Source organism: Pithys albifrons, chromosome 3 (assembly GCF_047495875.1).
Source record: "Pithys albifrons albifrons isolate INPA30051 chromosome 3, PitAlb_v1, whole genome shotgun sequence".
NCBI lineage: Eukaryota > Metazoa > Chordata > Aves > Passeriformes > Thamnophilidae > Pithys > Pithys albifrons.
The window spans coordinates 26,907,518-26,923,266 of record NC_092460.1 but is presented as its reverse complement, the minus strand read 5'-3'; the positions used below and the strand labels follow the sequence as shown (position 1 = coordinate 26,923,266).

General features: G+C 43.5%; 1 protein-coding gene across 5 annotated transcripts in view; it reads right to left on the bottom strand.

Annotated features, from left to right (window-relative positions):
- The window catches only part of KIAA1549 (KIAA1549 ortholog), a 159,103-nt gene that overhangs the window by 24,722 nt on the left and 118,632 nt on the right, over positions 1–15,749 (bottom strand). For 3 of the 5 annotated variants that reach the window (XM_071551096.1, XM_071551098.1, XM_071551100.1), the window contains exons 11-13: positions 8,108–8,310; positions 3,365–3,489; positions 1,370–1,384 (exon numbers count right to left, since the gene is read on the bottom strand). In XM_071551096.1, coding sequence (XP_071407197.1) covers positions 1,370–1,384; positions 3,365–3,489; positions 8,108–8,310 — 343 coding nt within the window. The remainder of the gene's footprint in view (positions 1–1,369; positions 1,385–3,364; positions 3,490–8,107; positions 8,311–15,749) is intronic. The other 2 variants (XM_071551097.1, XM_071551099.1) reach the window with 1 other exon arrangement.

The following is a 15,749-nucleotide window of genomic DNA, read 5'->3' as shown; positions in this document are numbered from 1 at the left end:
ACTCATTTTGTAAAACTGTCCAAAAGTCTCACTGACATTTGTGGTAAGGCTCTACAGTAACACTGTATGTTACCCCCTTCCGTAGAAAAGATACACACACATATACAAAAAAAGAAACCCTCATAAGCTGCATCTGCCCTTTAAATTCCCTGTGTGTGCATACACTCAATATGTCTATAAATACAAACCATGACAGAAGCACAGTAAAGTAGATCAGTCAGGAACTGCACAGCACTGTTACATGTAGCAGAGGGAGAGATGGTTTCTCACTTGACACATAAATAAGCATAAGTTTTGACAAAGAGAATAATTTCTCATTTCAAAGTTCTTATATTACGCTATTGTCCATGCCTAGAAAATCTTCCTTATAAAGGTATCAGATGTCACTACATGAATGAATTTTTGATCTCAAGACTACTAGTCAGCTGAGGCTAAAAAATAACGGAGAGAAATGAATACCCCAATAATGGGCAGATCACATGTAAACAACTACTCCATACAGGTCACCCATCAGGATCAATGCTCATCACTGTTCCCTGAGTTGAAACTACTAATTGAATTGAAATGCCAGGGAAATTAATTGATCTGCAGGAAGCCATGATTTCATATGAAAACCAATACAGTTGAAGATAGAAAAAGGCTTCCTGCACCTTCTTGAAGTAAAAACAAGAGACACAGCAACCAAAGGGCATAAGACCTCATGCAAAATCAGATTAAGTCAACAGGATTCTCCCACTGGTACCTGGATAATCCAGAGTATGCAGTTTCAGATAAATTGCATACAGTTTTTTTGTATCTCAGAAGGTTATGTCCCAAAAAAATGGAATGCATCAGCATAGCCATCCTTCTCTACAACTGTAAGATGGACACTGCTATCAGAGGACACAGTCCTTACTTTATCATTAGGTATGTCGTGCATTATCAAAGACAGTGTCAGCTTTCTCCTGCCCTATATTTGCTATGTCTTAATCCCGACCAGGAACACACTAGTTTAGGAGAAAATACTTTGTGCTTCTTTGCAGGTAGCTTGTGTTTGTCTTGGGCTTCCAGTAAAGAAACTAAGTCTAACAATATCACTAACTTATTTATACAAAGCTAGTTTCATGACCAAAACCTGCCGTAGTTTTGCTTTTTTCACAGTCACATTTTCCTCAATAATTAGAAAAAATTGGGTGGAAATTATAAAAATGTGCTGAATTACTACAATTTGTGTTACTAAGGTGTTTTTTTTCCTATACTTCAATAGCTCAAAGGCATTTTTTCTTTTTTTAGACTCAGAAGACAAACCCTTCCATCCTTAAGATATAATCACAGCTACCCCAGTACCTCTATTCATATTTGTAGTCAACTACCAGCTCTGGTTACTTACCCACTCTGTTTGCTCCTGACAACATAAAAGAAAAAGAAGAGACAACAAGAGTAATTATGACAAATAATTCAGCTGGAATGGCAACTGGAAAAAAATCCACAGCAGTAAGATGATTGCATTTACTTTTGAATGAAATGCATGAACTTGGATCAAACTGCTAAGCCTAAGCTGCACAAAAAGGGAGTTAAATCTCCCATTCAGCAGAGAGCTCTCTCCAGACAGTGCCTCCAATTCTGAATGCTAAAAATAGTCTCTATGATTACCAAACTAGAGACATCAAATGCTGAAAAAATACTGTATTTGATCCAGTAAGGGCATCATAAGTAGGGAGGACACATTTTACACAGTATCCTTGCTGCCTTTTATCAGGTAATTCAGATGCAGCAACACATAACATTTCTAAACCAAAAAAACCAATCTTAAACATTACATAAAGTTTTAAGTCAGATAGAAAATGAAGAGACAGAAATGGAGTTCCCAGGTAAGAAGAAATGGGAGAACACTAAAACAGAGCAACAGAATTGAAGTCAGATATGTTGGAGAAACTCAAACCATTCTGAGTTCTGTCACAACACAATTGTTATCCTCTACATATTTACTTGGGCATGATTTCTGGTCCTTAGAGCAAACCTAAGGCATTGAAAACATGTAGCATCAATACAGTATCTTCTTTTTGTAAACTTTGTGAAGTACATACAGCATACACTGCCTGCTGAATTACTACAAAATATAACGTTTTAGTCACATCAGCAGACCCTGTGTTTTGTTTTCTTGCATGTTCATTACACAGGAAAGCCTGCTCCATCACCCTTGCTCTTCGAGAAGTAGTCCACATTATGAAAGTTTAAGACTCGTACATCATTTAAGTTGATGTTTAGCCACCCAAAAGCTAGTTGTTTATATAATAAACTACCTTACATAGTCCTCATTTCTGCAACATAAAGAAAAACTGAAGATTGTCTGCTATGATCCTAATTTCACTGCATTCCTCAGAAGTCATCTTTACATCTCAGTGGGTATTTCACAGAGTGCATGGAAAAACAATCAATACACCAAAGAGACTGCTCACAGTGTGGTCAATATTTTCTTCTTCTCTTCAGTCTCTGTTGCCATCAAGGCCATGACTATTAAAAACTGATGGGGATATCACAAACTCCTTTACCAGATATTCAGTAGCAGAATTTTCTCCAGGCAGACTATTGTGATATAAGACAAAGATCTGGGAGCTAAACTAAAACCACAGGCAAGGAACAAGCCATCTAAACCAAAAGGCTCTCACAAAAAACGCTTAAGTGCTTGTTTAGCCGCAGTTAACCACACACTTTTAAACAGGAAAAGAATTTAAAAGAAAGTTCTAATTAAAAAATAAAAGCATATTTTCGGTGTTTTATCAACTTTTCAGTGAGAAATGTATTTTAGGGTATCTCCAAGACAAATGGTGGCATTTTAACTGGAAGGTCCTTTACAAAAAAATACCACTGTTATTAACACATTAGCACTGAATTTTCATCTTTCTAAAGCACAGTCATGCAGGCATTTTGATGTCTGAATTAGAACTTATTTGTACAACTTTTACTTCGCTGCTTTCTTTTTTTTTAACCTGACTTTTTCAAAGTCACAGTTACAGACACACACCCATGGAGTATGAAGTCCTGCTGTGACCTCTACTGCCCATGTAACTGCCTGCAATTTCGCCACCAGGAGAGTCAGAATTAGGCCTAAATGGAAAGAGTAGTGCTGGGACTGTGTGGGACTAAAGGACGGAAGATCCAATCCTGCTAAGCCATTAGTTTCAGAAGCTTGCTGGAATGAGAGGAACTTGTAGTTCTTCGGCTTCACCAGAAAAAATTAAATCAAAAAGAAAAGGATTCTCTGCAACTAAAACCAGAAAACTCAACAGCCAAACATGAGTTTAGGAAAGTTACAGCACCACAGTAACTCTTCAACCTGAGTAAAGCACTGCTAATGAACACAAGGGCAAAAAAAGTAACAAACCCTTCTTCACTGCTCGGCGTGGTTTGCCCTCGCTTGCAACAGCTGATGGTCTTGCAGTTTCTTCTCCTGTCTCCCTCCCGCTGGATTGTTCACTTGCTGTGGAGTCAGCATCTGATGGAGAAATTCTGCCACAAACAAAGCAATATGTGACACAAGTTTGCAAAGGGGCACAATTCTCACACGCAAGGAATCCTGTGCTAAAATATCTTGTGAAGACTGCTAAAATTTTCCTCTGTTTATAAGAAAATTTGTAATATATTATCATAGCTAAATATTCATCGCCATGATGTTATTGTCACTGCATATGAAAACTGCAACTGGATACACACATGCCAAAATTATTAAGTAATCTTTCCTTTAACATACACTACAAGAAAAAACCTCTGCATTTTTAAGTAGCAGTTTACTCTTCAGACATAAAATAATTATATTACAAATAAGAAACCCCTATAGGTAACTAGTCTAACGTTTAGCCTTCCTAACTTGGTGTTCTCTTGCTAACCATACAAGTCCATGTGAATATTCTTCTGGCTAGGCAAATGTAGGGCCACTCAAAATGCCTATTTTATGCAATTATCCTATGCAGTCATCAAATTCTTAAAAACACTGGTTACCTAAAAATTACAATCCCAGTGGTCACAGCTTTTGTGGGTGATACAGAAAAATAAGAAAATACCATGATTTTACCCAACAAAATACTTCAACTGTAAAATTCTCCACATAGTTTAAAATAGAATAAATATAGGGCATATACCATTGCCTAGCAGACACCAAAGCCTGTCCTTTCATATGGGATCAGCCTTTGTGATAGTGTCTCTAATGATCATTTTATCTTGTGAATACTCGTATTCTATTCTGGCAGGGAGTTAATCACTGAAAGTGTGCACATGTCTGTGCATTAACTTCATTAGTGCAGGATTTGCTTGGCCTAGATGGATATCCAAAGCAGTTACTGAGGCTCTTGGCTAAACATCAACCTGCCCAGAGCCCACAGACTAAGATAACTATATCCAGTCTGACAAGTCCATTGCAAGTTAAATCTACTCCTTGCAGCAGGCAATGCTCTGAATTGACTTCCTTTTTTTCCTGCCTGAACAATGCACTGATTTGCAGGATCGTAATACAAACATCACATCCCAATTTAAAAAATAGTAGCAGGGAAAAGAGGATAAATGGTCTTCAATGAGCTTACAGACCTGCATCTTTGTGTCTTTTCCTTTTTCTAAGGTGGAAGGTGTGCAGAGCTATCATCTCCATCACCTTTGTCTTGGTTCAGCAGACTATAAGGCTGGAGTTCTGTTTCCGGACTTCTACTGACTTTGTTTCACCTCACTGTGCTTTGCATTCCTTCATATTCTTTCCTCAGTCTACCTCAATTATCATTAAGTTATGGGAACATAAATAGTGCTGAATCAACATCAGTCATTCCTTATAAGTGCTCAGGAACATGTAGTTGTATTCTCTCAAGCCAAAACATGTCCAACTCCCAGCTGGAGCCCAGGGATACTGTGCTTTCTGAATTCAGCTGCTCTTGTTTGTTGTTTTCCACAGATACAGGACATGTACTCACATCACCACTGCATTTCCTGGCATGCAACCTACAATCCTGAATTGTACTGTGATGAACTGAGTTCTGTATTTCCTCACAAAACAGCAAATAGCTAAACCCAACATAACACAGTATGATATCATTTCGTATTTCAACTTCTGCGTCAGGGAACAAATGTTTTAAATCACAGGCTGACATGGGCATGTCAGCATGGTAGGGAGATGATGGTAACATCTCCACAGTTAAGCCTAAAGGAAGACTTGTTCTTAAGGGAATATGAGGGAGAAGAGGGAAAATCTCTTTTGAAAACATTTCAAGTGTTTGAACTACAGGTTGGTCACTCATCTCTGTGCCTAGGAAAATCATGGAGCAGATCCTCCTATGCTAACTATGGAAACTATGCTAAGGTGTATGAAAAATAAGGAGAGATTTGCTGACAGCCAGCATGGCTTCACTAAGGGCAAATCATGCCTGACATACTTGGAGGCCTCCTACAATGGAGTCATGGCATTGGTGGAAAAGGGAAGAACAACTGACATCATCTACCTGGACCTGTGCAAAGCATTTGACACACGACACCGTTGTTCCTAAACTGGAGACGCATGGATGTTACACATGGAAAACTTGGTGAGTAAGAAATTCGCTGGATGGTCACACTCAAGGAGTTGTGGTCAATGCCTCAATGTTCAAGTGGAGAGCCCTGATGAGTGACATTCCTCAGGGGTCAGTACTGGGACTGGTGCTGTTAAACATCTTGGTCAGAAATGTGGATGGTAGGATTGAGTCCACCCTCAGCAAGTTCACTGACAACACCAAGTTCTGTCATGTGGTCATCACACTGGAGGGAAGGGACCATCCAGAGGGACCTTGACAGGCTTGAGAGGTGAGGCCATGTGAAACCCATAAAGTTCAACAAGGCCAAGTGCAAGGTCCTGCACCTGATTCAGGCCAATCCCAAGAAGAAATACAGGCTGGGCAGAGAACGGATCAAGAGCAGCCCTGAAGAGAAGAACTTGGGGCTATTGGTGGATGAGAAGCTCAACATGAGCCAGCAATGTGCACTTGCAGCCCAGAGAGCCAACCATATCCTGGGCTGCATCGAAAGGAATGTGGCCAGCAGGCTGAGGGAGGGGATTCTGTCCCTCTGCTCCACTCATGTGAGAACACACCTGGAGTACTACATCTAGCTCTGAGGTCCAATAGAAGGAGAATATGGACCTGTTGGAGTGAGTTCAAAGGAAATTCATGAAGATGATTAGAGGGCTGGAGCACCTCTGATGTGAGGAAAGGCTGAGAGAGTTAGGGCTGTCCAGCCGGGAATAGAGAAGGCTCCAGGGAGACCTTATCACAGCCTTCCAGTACCTGAAGGGAGTCTGCAAGCAAGCTGGAGAGGGACTTTTTACAAGGGCATGCAGTGATAGGACAAGGGAGAACGGCTTTAAACTAAAAGAGGGTAGGTTTAGATTAGGTATTAGAAAAAATTCTTTGCTGTGAGTGTGGTGAGGCACGGGAACAGGTCGCCTAGAGAAGCTGGGATGCGCCATCCCTGGAAGTGTTTAAGCCCAGGTTGGATGGGGCTCTGAGCAACCTGGTCTAGTGAAAATGTATCCCTGCCAAGGGCAGGGAGGTTGGAACTAAATGACATTTAATGTGCCTTCCAACCCAAACCATTCTATGATTCTATACTTAATTGGATGCTGTTAAAAAAAGAAATATCTGTTCTTAAATTTGATCAATGATTCACTATTATCTTCAGGGGAATCATTAAAATGTTGGCTTCTGAAATTTTTCCTGCTTCATTTTCTGAATTATTCTACATGAAATACAGTAACAACCTCAAACTTAAATTTCTTTCTTATGCTGATGTGCATATAAATAGACACCTTCCATACCCCCAAGTATCATCTCTGTCTTAGGCTACTTTTGAACTTTTTAAAAGAAGCACAGAAACATCTGACATTCCAATTTATATTACTTTGCTTTAATTTATGTAAGCTCCACCTAAATGAGGTAGCTCATTTTTCTTCCATTATTTTCCAATTTTGCCTACCTGCCACTATACCACTGATAGTCTACTACTTACAAGGCCTATAGGGAGTTAGGAAGACAAACCTTAGCATCTGGAAGAGGAAAACTAAGCTTTATGAAGCTCACATGGGGAAGATGAAGCAAGGATCTTAAGACAACTGGGGCAGCAGAAAGAGCACAGCAGGCTGAACAGAGGAGAAAGCTGCGTTGCAGAGACCTGCAGCTCAGTTAGAATCACCATTAGTTTCTTTCTAAGCTCTTTCGACTCTGCCCTTGACTGATTACCTTTTTTTTCTCCCACCATGCAGTATGATGTAGGTATAAGCACAGGGGATGCAGAGCTGGAGACAGAGGAATGCACATGAGAGAGAGGAAGAATTACTGGAAAGTGGAGCACAGAGGAGCTCATCTTCTCAGAGCTCCATTTTTCCCCCAGTTGTTACCTTCTCACTTACCCCGTTTTTTTGTGCACAAAGCCTTCTTTACTGTATAGCTTTGTTACAGCATGTATCCTACACCATTCTGTCCAGCAAAACACATTCACATCCATCATTTTATTACTGGAAAAGGTTAGGACATTTGTGCTGAAGGTTGACAAACACTACTCCACTTGCATAGGTGTAAATTATCACTGCTTTTTCTGACTAAGGCTGGTTTGCTGTGAGAGTAACAAGATTATCATAAACAAAAACATTCATGCATCTTCCCTGAATTTTGGAGACATGGCTTATTATTGGAAATCCCAGCTCTTCATACATGTATTGGTCACTATTAATGTTAATGAAACATATTACCATTTGTTGATGGTTTTCATTTCTTTTAACCATCTGTTGTCTTAGTAGCTGGAGATCACACTGAAGGGATTGCACTGGGAAACATACACTTGGTGTTTCCAGTAAACAAGCAATGACTTGACTCCAGTCAACTCAGCAGTGTTTTAAATACCCCTCTTAACTTGGCATGTTCCCTTTAAAAGAAAAATAAACCCTAAATTCTCACAACCTTGTACAGGTGAGTAGTGAGGTGTAACTGACAGCTCACTGAAAACACCAAGTTCCAGAGCTCTGAAACAGTTATTTCCACTGAAATTGCTCTAAAAATACTATAATCACTAGCCATTAATACACTGTTGTCTACCACAATTTGTTTTATCTTTGTGAACTGACCTCCCTCTGTGTCGAACAGTCTTTGAAGGCTTTGTGGAAGTCTTGGATTTGGGGCTGGGCACATCTCCGTTTTCAGATGGGGTAGTATCCTTAATAGGCCCTGGTAAAGGAGCTGGCTCATGGATAATCAGGACATCGTCTTTATTGTGCTGACCCAGATGCTGCTTAGCAAAATCAAAGCCTTTCACACTGGGAGCTTGTAGCTGTGAGAAAAGAACAAAGACAAAAAACAGGAACTGTGAGTGACAATGAGTACAAAGGCTTTGGCTCAGATCTGCAAGCAATGGCCACTAGGCGGATGGTCAGGCTACGGCAGTCTCATGACATGAGGGTTGTAGGGAAAAGAAAAATAAACTCTCCACAATTCTGTCATCTTACATCAATATATGATACACAGTTTAAACTCCCAATCAATAAATCTAGTTAAGAAACAGCCTTTGGATGCTGCTACATTTTTTTGCCGCTATTTCTTCAGATTTTATCATTGTGTGAGGAGTTTTTTGTGTACTTGTGGGTGCAAGGCTGTAGACACCTGAGTACTGACTGAAATGGTTGCCACTGCCAGGTCATCTTTCCATTTCTTTCACTCAAAATGGATGAAGGATTTTAAGTAATTTGAATAATGTCACTGCTGATCTTCCTCATTTTGAGCTCTCCAAATCTGCAGAAGTTTGGGAGTGCTTGTACAAACATCTAGTTCATGTGATGAAAGATAAACACTCTGCAGATCTGAGTTATACAGTAACCTGGATGTCTCCAGATAAGAACTGAAAATCTAGCTCTTAGGATTTTCACTGAATAGACAGAAAAATACATAAAAGGCTTTGGAATTTAGAGAAATTATCCTAGAGGTCTTACTGAGTAGTTATGGATTCAACATGCATCTTGCATGAGAAAGACAACCGAACTGGGCCTTTTATTTTCTTTACTGTATTTATTAAAAAATCTGATCTCACCTTGTCAGTGACTTGATTCAGAGTCAATTTAATCAAGGCTCCAAGTTTCAAGCTCTCTATTGATTTTTTTTGAGTTTTAGAGTAATTAGAAAATCTGAATAACTAATTTGGAGAAAGTTTTTCTTCAAATCTCACTCAACTTTATATAGTTTGAAAATAGAAAGCAACACTGACAGCTCCAGTTTTCAAAGTGCATACACACATCTCCAGTGCACAGCACACGCATAAAACCCTGTGTGTGTTCCTAGAGCTGATTTCCTGCAAAGGGAAACGTGCTGGAGTGAGTTTATATGGGTGTGTCAGGTTCCAGATGTTTAAATGAACCTCCTTGCATAAAGCTTGGCATGCCAATGTAACTAACTGCAAACAGACTCGTCTGATAGCATGCCAAAGATAAGCTTGCCTAAGGAATATTCTGAAACAATCTCTTCAAAATATTTTCTCAGTAAGCAAACATTTTCCAAATGGTTCTTAGAAAGGGTGATGCAGTCGAGCAAACTGCCTATTTAAACCAGTAGATGGCAATAAAAGCTCTTCTATAAAATCCAACAGCCATCTGAATGGTTGAGGTTTTGGAGTTCATTTCTCACAAAATGAGTAAGCTTATTATTTGAACAGATCTGAATATCTTTCACTATACTCCATTTGTCTTGGTCTTTACAACAGTCCCTTGAATGAGCCTTATGGGCGATTCAGTTATTGGATTTATGCAAATGACTGCAATCGCTGATTCAAGAAGGCACTGCGGAGCTGCACCGGGTGAAAGTGTAACCGTGTCTCCATCTTTTTGTCACTGTCACCTAGTGAAGCCTTCCTGAAATTTCCCCCCCTTCAGGACATTAAATATTTGTCTTCAGGATCTTTCTTACTTAAAAAAAACTCCTTCAAAAATCCCCATTCCCCTAAAATTACTTCTAAGGAGGAACTTTTCACTTTCCTATCAGAATTATGCCAGTTTGCAGCAATTTAATTACTGCAACTTCTCTTAGTTACCCTACCTCCACTGTTTGACCCCAGTGTGACAGCTCCTTTGAAACCTTCAGTGGCTTCCCTTTTTCTAACCCTTTCATACTGCCCCCCATGCTAACACAGCCCTGCTGCTGATCCATGACGATCACTTCCTCTGCTTCACTACATTCCCCTCCACTGTCTCCAGCTCCCTTAGCTCCAAAGATGATGAGAATCTTCACCATGTGCTGGGCACGATTCTTCCACAAAACATTTTGGTGGTGCTTTACCCTTTCTTAAGCATCCATGACCTCACCTGTGAAGTTACCACTACTCTTTGAATAGTGTGACAGGTGGGGTGAGCAAGGACAACAAAAGAGACAAACATTGTCTCTTTACATTGGAATTACTAATACTGTGTTGTAGTTTGGGATTATTATGTAAATTCTCTCCCCTGCCACTTAACTGCCCAGGCCAGCGGTTAACAAAAGAGGCAGTTAACTGTGATCGCTGGGGTGGGGGCAGGTTTGTCTCTTTTGGGTTTTTTTTTTGGATATTCTCCTCAGTCTTGGCTCGGCGGAACGGGGGAGTGGGGGCTCCAAGGAGGCAGGCTGCCCTGCTGGTTACTGCTGGGGTTTTCCCTGGCTGTCTTGCCGCTGCCTACTTCGGATTACTTTTTCCTGCCGTGCTGCTGCCTGCCTTGGATTTGCTGCTGGTTGCTCGTACCTTTTCTGCTTCTTGGACGGGGAACACAGGGGGAAGAGACTGAGTCCATCTGAAAGCCCACTGCTCGTCTGTTTCGCTGGAGAGGGACTGAAACTCACCCTGCAGCCAGTGGGCTGTGACAAGGACACTTAAGTATAACCTTTCCTCCCGGAGGAAAACCTGCTGGGTTTTGTTGTTGTTGTTTTTTTTTTTTCTTCTTTTCTCTTATGGTGTTGGGGAAGTGGGTTGCACTAGTCTGTTTACATATATATATATATATATAGCAGTTATCCTTCTTGTATTAAAATTCCTTTTCTTAAATTTGATAAAGAGTGGTGTGATTATTGAGGAGGAGGCCCCTCCCCTGCTTGTGGGTAAAACATTTTGGTTTTTCCCCTCAAACCGAGACATTTCTTGGCGCCCAACGTGTGGGGCTTGTAAACAAAGAAGGATAACTGCTATTTTGTGGCACCATGTGGGTCTTGAGCTTAGGGTTCATCAGGACCATCCTGTATAATATATTGGCTTTTTGTTGGTACAAATTCATGCCAAAAGGAGCGGCAGGTTTAAGTCTTATCAACAAATCAATGAGCAAAACTCAAATAGCCGCAATTATTATTGAGTTCTTACTCTGGATTTATGGTGCCATGAATTCGATGCCTTTGGATGTCATGTGGGTGGTGCTCTCCAGGCTGTTTTCCTGCCGCAACCTAAGCTGCTACCTCTGGGGATTCAGTGATAATAGTACGGACCCTTGGGAAGGAACAAAGGGGAATCTCTTCTCCCAACCCTTTGTCCATTCCCCATTCAAGTCTGCTACAACAGCTTTTGAGATGTTTAAATTCTCCCTGGATGCCAGAGATATCTTGCTCTTTATGGTTTTTCTGCAAGGTTGTATCCCTGCGGCTTACAGAATGTTTGAAGGTAGGGCCAGGGTTTTTCCAGAATGCATTCAGAAACCTAGCCCAGTGAAGGGGGAAAAGCGAGAGAATAAAACCCCTGATGCCACAGTGAAGGGAGAAAAGGATGAGGCTAAACCAGGAGGACAGGCCAAGCCTATGGAAGTTGCCCCTATTCAGAAAAGGAAATATAAGACCAAATTAGACCATCCAGCAGACGATGAGGGGGCTGCTGCACCTCCACAGCAAGCAGACCCAGAGCCTGAGATCATCACTGAGTCATTGTCATTTGATAATCTCCGTAGTTTGCGGAAAGACATTGCTCGACACCCGGGTGAGCCCATCCTGACTTGGTTGATCCGAGTTTGGGACCTTATGGGTGAAACCTTACAACTGGATGGTGCTGAAGCCAGGTTTTTGGGGGCTCTGGCCCAGGACGTGGCTATTGAACAGGTGTTCGTGAGGGAATCAAAGCCCCTTTCACTCTGGGCACGACTTCTAACGAGTGTAAGAGAGAAGTTTGTTTATAGAGAAATCCTGCAGGAACGTCATATTAGGAAGACTTGGAAGACGATGGAAGAAGGAATTTTACGTCTGAGGGAGATGGCAATGATGGACGTGCTTTTTGGAAGAGGTGGGCAAGCCAATAATGACCCTGACAAGGTCAGATGCACACCACATATGTGGTGGGACCTTTCACGCTCGGGGCCAGCTGAATACACCGATTTCCTGGCATCCATGTATAGGGAAGAGAACCATGAAACAGTGGGCGCAGTAGCAAATAAGCTCCGGATATATGAAAGCATGACCCACAGCCCAATGCAGGCCCGTATTTCTGCTGTAGAGACATTGGTTGAGAGTCTCAAGACGCTGCCTGCAGAGGTAAAAGCGATCAGAGAGGAAATTAGGGAAAGTCTCCAAGTGGCACCAGTGCGAATGAGAACCTCTGAAGTCAGAGCCAGACGCCCCCCAGCCAGAGGAAGTGGACAGACCTCACGAACTGAGATGTGGTACTTCCTGGCCAAACATGGAGAAGACATGGGACGGTGGGATGGGAAACCCACCCGTGCCCTTGCAGCCCGAGTACAAGAACTGAAGGAGAATGGAAGAAGGTCAGTGAGAGTAAGTGCAGTCCCAGTTTCCCACGGGCAAGAATCTGACCCACAGGAGGGCACCTCCCAGGTGTACTCATCGAGAAAAGGTTCTGACCGCTATGACCAGGATCAGTGTTAGAGGGGCCCTGCCTCTAGCCAGGTAGAGGCACGGGACAACCGTGTCTATTGGACTGTGTGGATTCGATGGCCTGGTACATCAGACCCACAAAAGTATAAGGCTTTGGTTGATACTGGCGCTCAATGCACATTAATGCCATCAGGACATGTGGGCTCAGAAACTATTTCTATTTCTGGGGTGACAGGGGGATCTCAAGAGTTGACTGTGCTAGAAGCTGAAGTGAGCTTGACAGGGAGAGATTGGCAGAAACACCCCATTGTGACTGGTCCAGCCGCCCCATGTATCCTGGGCATTGACTACCTCAGGAATGGATATTTTAAGGACCCAAAGGGGCATAGATGGGCTTTTGGAATAGCCACTGTACAGACAGAAGGGATTGAACAATTGAACTCATTGCCAGGTCTCTCAGAAAGTCCTTCTGCTGTTGGACTGTTGAAAGTTGAGGAACAGCAAGTGCCAATTGCCACCACGACAGTGCACCGTCGGCAATACCGAACGAACCGTGATGCTGTGATCCCCATCCATAAGATGATCCGTGAACTGGAGAGCCAAGGGGTGGTCAGCAAAACCCACTCACCCTTCAACAGCCCCATCTGGCCTGTGCATAAGTCTGATGGAGAATGGAGATTGACTGTGGACTATCGTGGCTTGAATGAAGTTACCCCACCGCTGAGTGCCGCTGTGCCGGACATGCTGGAGCTCCAGTATGAACTGGAGTCCAGGGCAGCAAAGTGGTATGCCACTATTGACATTGCTAATGCGTTCTTCTCCATTCCTCTGGCACCAGAGTGCAGGCCACAGTTTGCTTTCACCTGGAGGGGCGTGCAGTACACCTGGAACCGACTACCCCAGGGGTGGAAACACAGTCCCACCATCTGTCATGGACTGATCCAGACTGCACTGGAGAAGGGTGAGGCTCCAGAACACCTGCAATACATTGATGACATCATTGTGTGGGGGGACACAGCAGAAGAGGTTTTTCAGAAAGGAGAGAAAATCATCCAGATCCTTTTGGGAGCTGGCTTTGCCATCAAACGGAGTAAGGTTAAGGGACCAGCCCAAGAGATCCAGTTCCTGGGAGTGAAGTGGCAGGATGGACGCCGTCAGATTCCAACAGAAGTCATCAATAAGATCACAGCAATGTCTCCACCTACCAGCAAAAAGGAAACACAAGCCTTCCTGGGTGCCATAGGGTTCTGGAGGATGCATATCCCAGCATACAGTCAGATCGTAAGCCCTCTCTACTTGGTAACCCGTAAGAAGAATGATTTCCACTGGGGCCCTGAGCAGCAACAAGCCTTTGACCAGATCAAGCATGAGATTGCTCAGGCTGTAGCCCTTGGACCAGTCAGGACAGGACCAGACGTACAGAACATGCTCTACTCCGCCGCCGGGAATAATGGCCTGTCTTGGAGCCTTTGGCAGAAGGTGCCTGGTGAGACTCGAGGCCGACCACTTGGATTCTGGAGCCGAGGCTACAGAGGATCTGAAGCCAACTATACCCCCACAGAGAAAGAGATCCTAGCCGCCTATGAAGGAGTCCAAGCCGCCTCAGAGGTGATTGGCACAGAAGCACAGCTGTTTCTGGCACCTCGACTACCAGTGCTGAAGTGGATGTTGTCAGGACAGGCTGCCTCTACACATCACGCCACTGATGCTACCTGGAGCAAGTGGATTGCCCTGATTACGCAGCGCGCCCGTATAGGAAAATCAAATCGCCCTGGGATCCTGGAAATCATCACAAACTGGCCTGAAGGTGAAAATTTTGGTCTAGCAGATGAAGAGGAAGAGCAGGTGACACGTGCGGAAGAAGCTCCACCATACAATCAATTGCCAAAAGAGGAAATACGCTACGCCCTCTTCACCGATGGCTCCTGTCGCATTGTAGGGACTAATCGCAAATGGAAAGCAGCTGTATGGAGTCCCACACGACAAGTTGCAGAAGCCACTGAAGGAGAAGGTGGGTCGAGTCAGTTTGCAGAGCTTAAAGCCGTGCAGTTGGCCCTGGACATTGCTGAACGAGAGAAATGGCCAAAGCTTTACCTCTACACCGACTCATGGATGGTGGCCAATGCTCTCTGGGGATGGTTAGACCGATGGAAGAAAACCAATTGGAAACGCAGAGGGAAACCCATCTGGGCTGCCGATATATGGCAAGATATTGCCACCCGAGTAGAGAAGCTGATTGTGAGAGTCCGCCACGTAGACGCACACGTGCCCAAAAATCGGGCCAATGAGGAACATCTCAACAACCAACAGGCAGACCGAGCTGCGCAAGTGAAAGTATCACAGACAGATCTGGACTGGCAGCACAAGGGAGAGCTGTTCTTGGCTCGATGGGCCCATGATGCCTCGGGCCATCAGGGCAGAGATGCCACTTATAAATGGGCACGAGACCGAGGGGTGGATTTAACCATGGACATTATCTCTCAGGTTATCCACGACTGCGAGACATGTGCTGCCATTAAGCAGGCTAAGAGAGTGAAGCCCCTGTGGTATGGTGGACGCTGGGATAAGTATAAGTACGGGGAGGCCTGGCAGGTTGACTACATCACACTGCCACAGACCCGCCAAGGCAAGCGCTATGTGCTCACCATGGTGGAAGCAACCACAGGGTGGCTGGAGACACACCCAGTGCCTCACGCCACTGCTCGGAACACCATCCTAGGCCTGGAAAAACAAGTGCTGTGGCGACATGGCACCCCAGAACGAATTGAGTCAGATAATGGAACTCATTTCAAAAACAGCTTAGTTGCTACCTGGGCGAGAGAACATGGCATTGAGTGGGTGTATCATATCCCCTACCATGCACCAGCTGCCGGGAAAGTTGAGCGGTGTAATGGACTGTTGAAAACCACTTTGAAGGCGTTGGGTGGAGGGACTTTCAAACACTGGGATCAA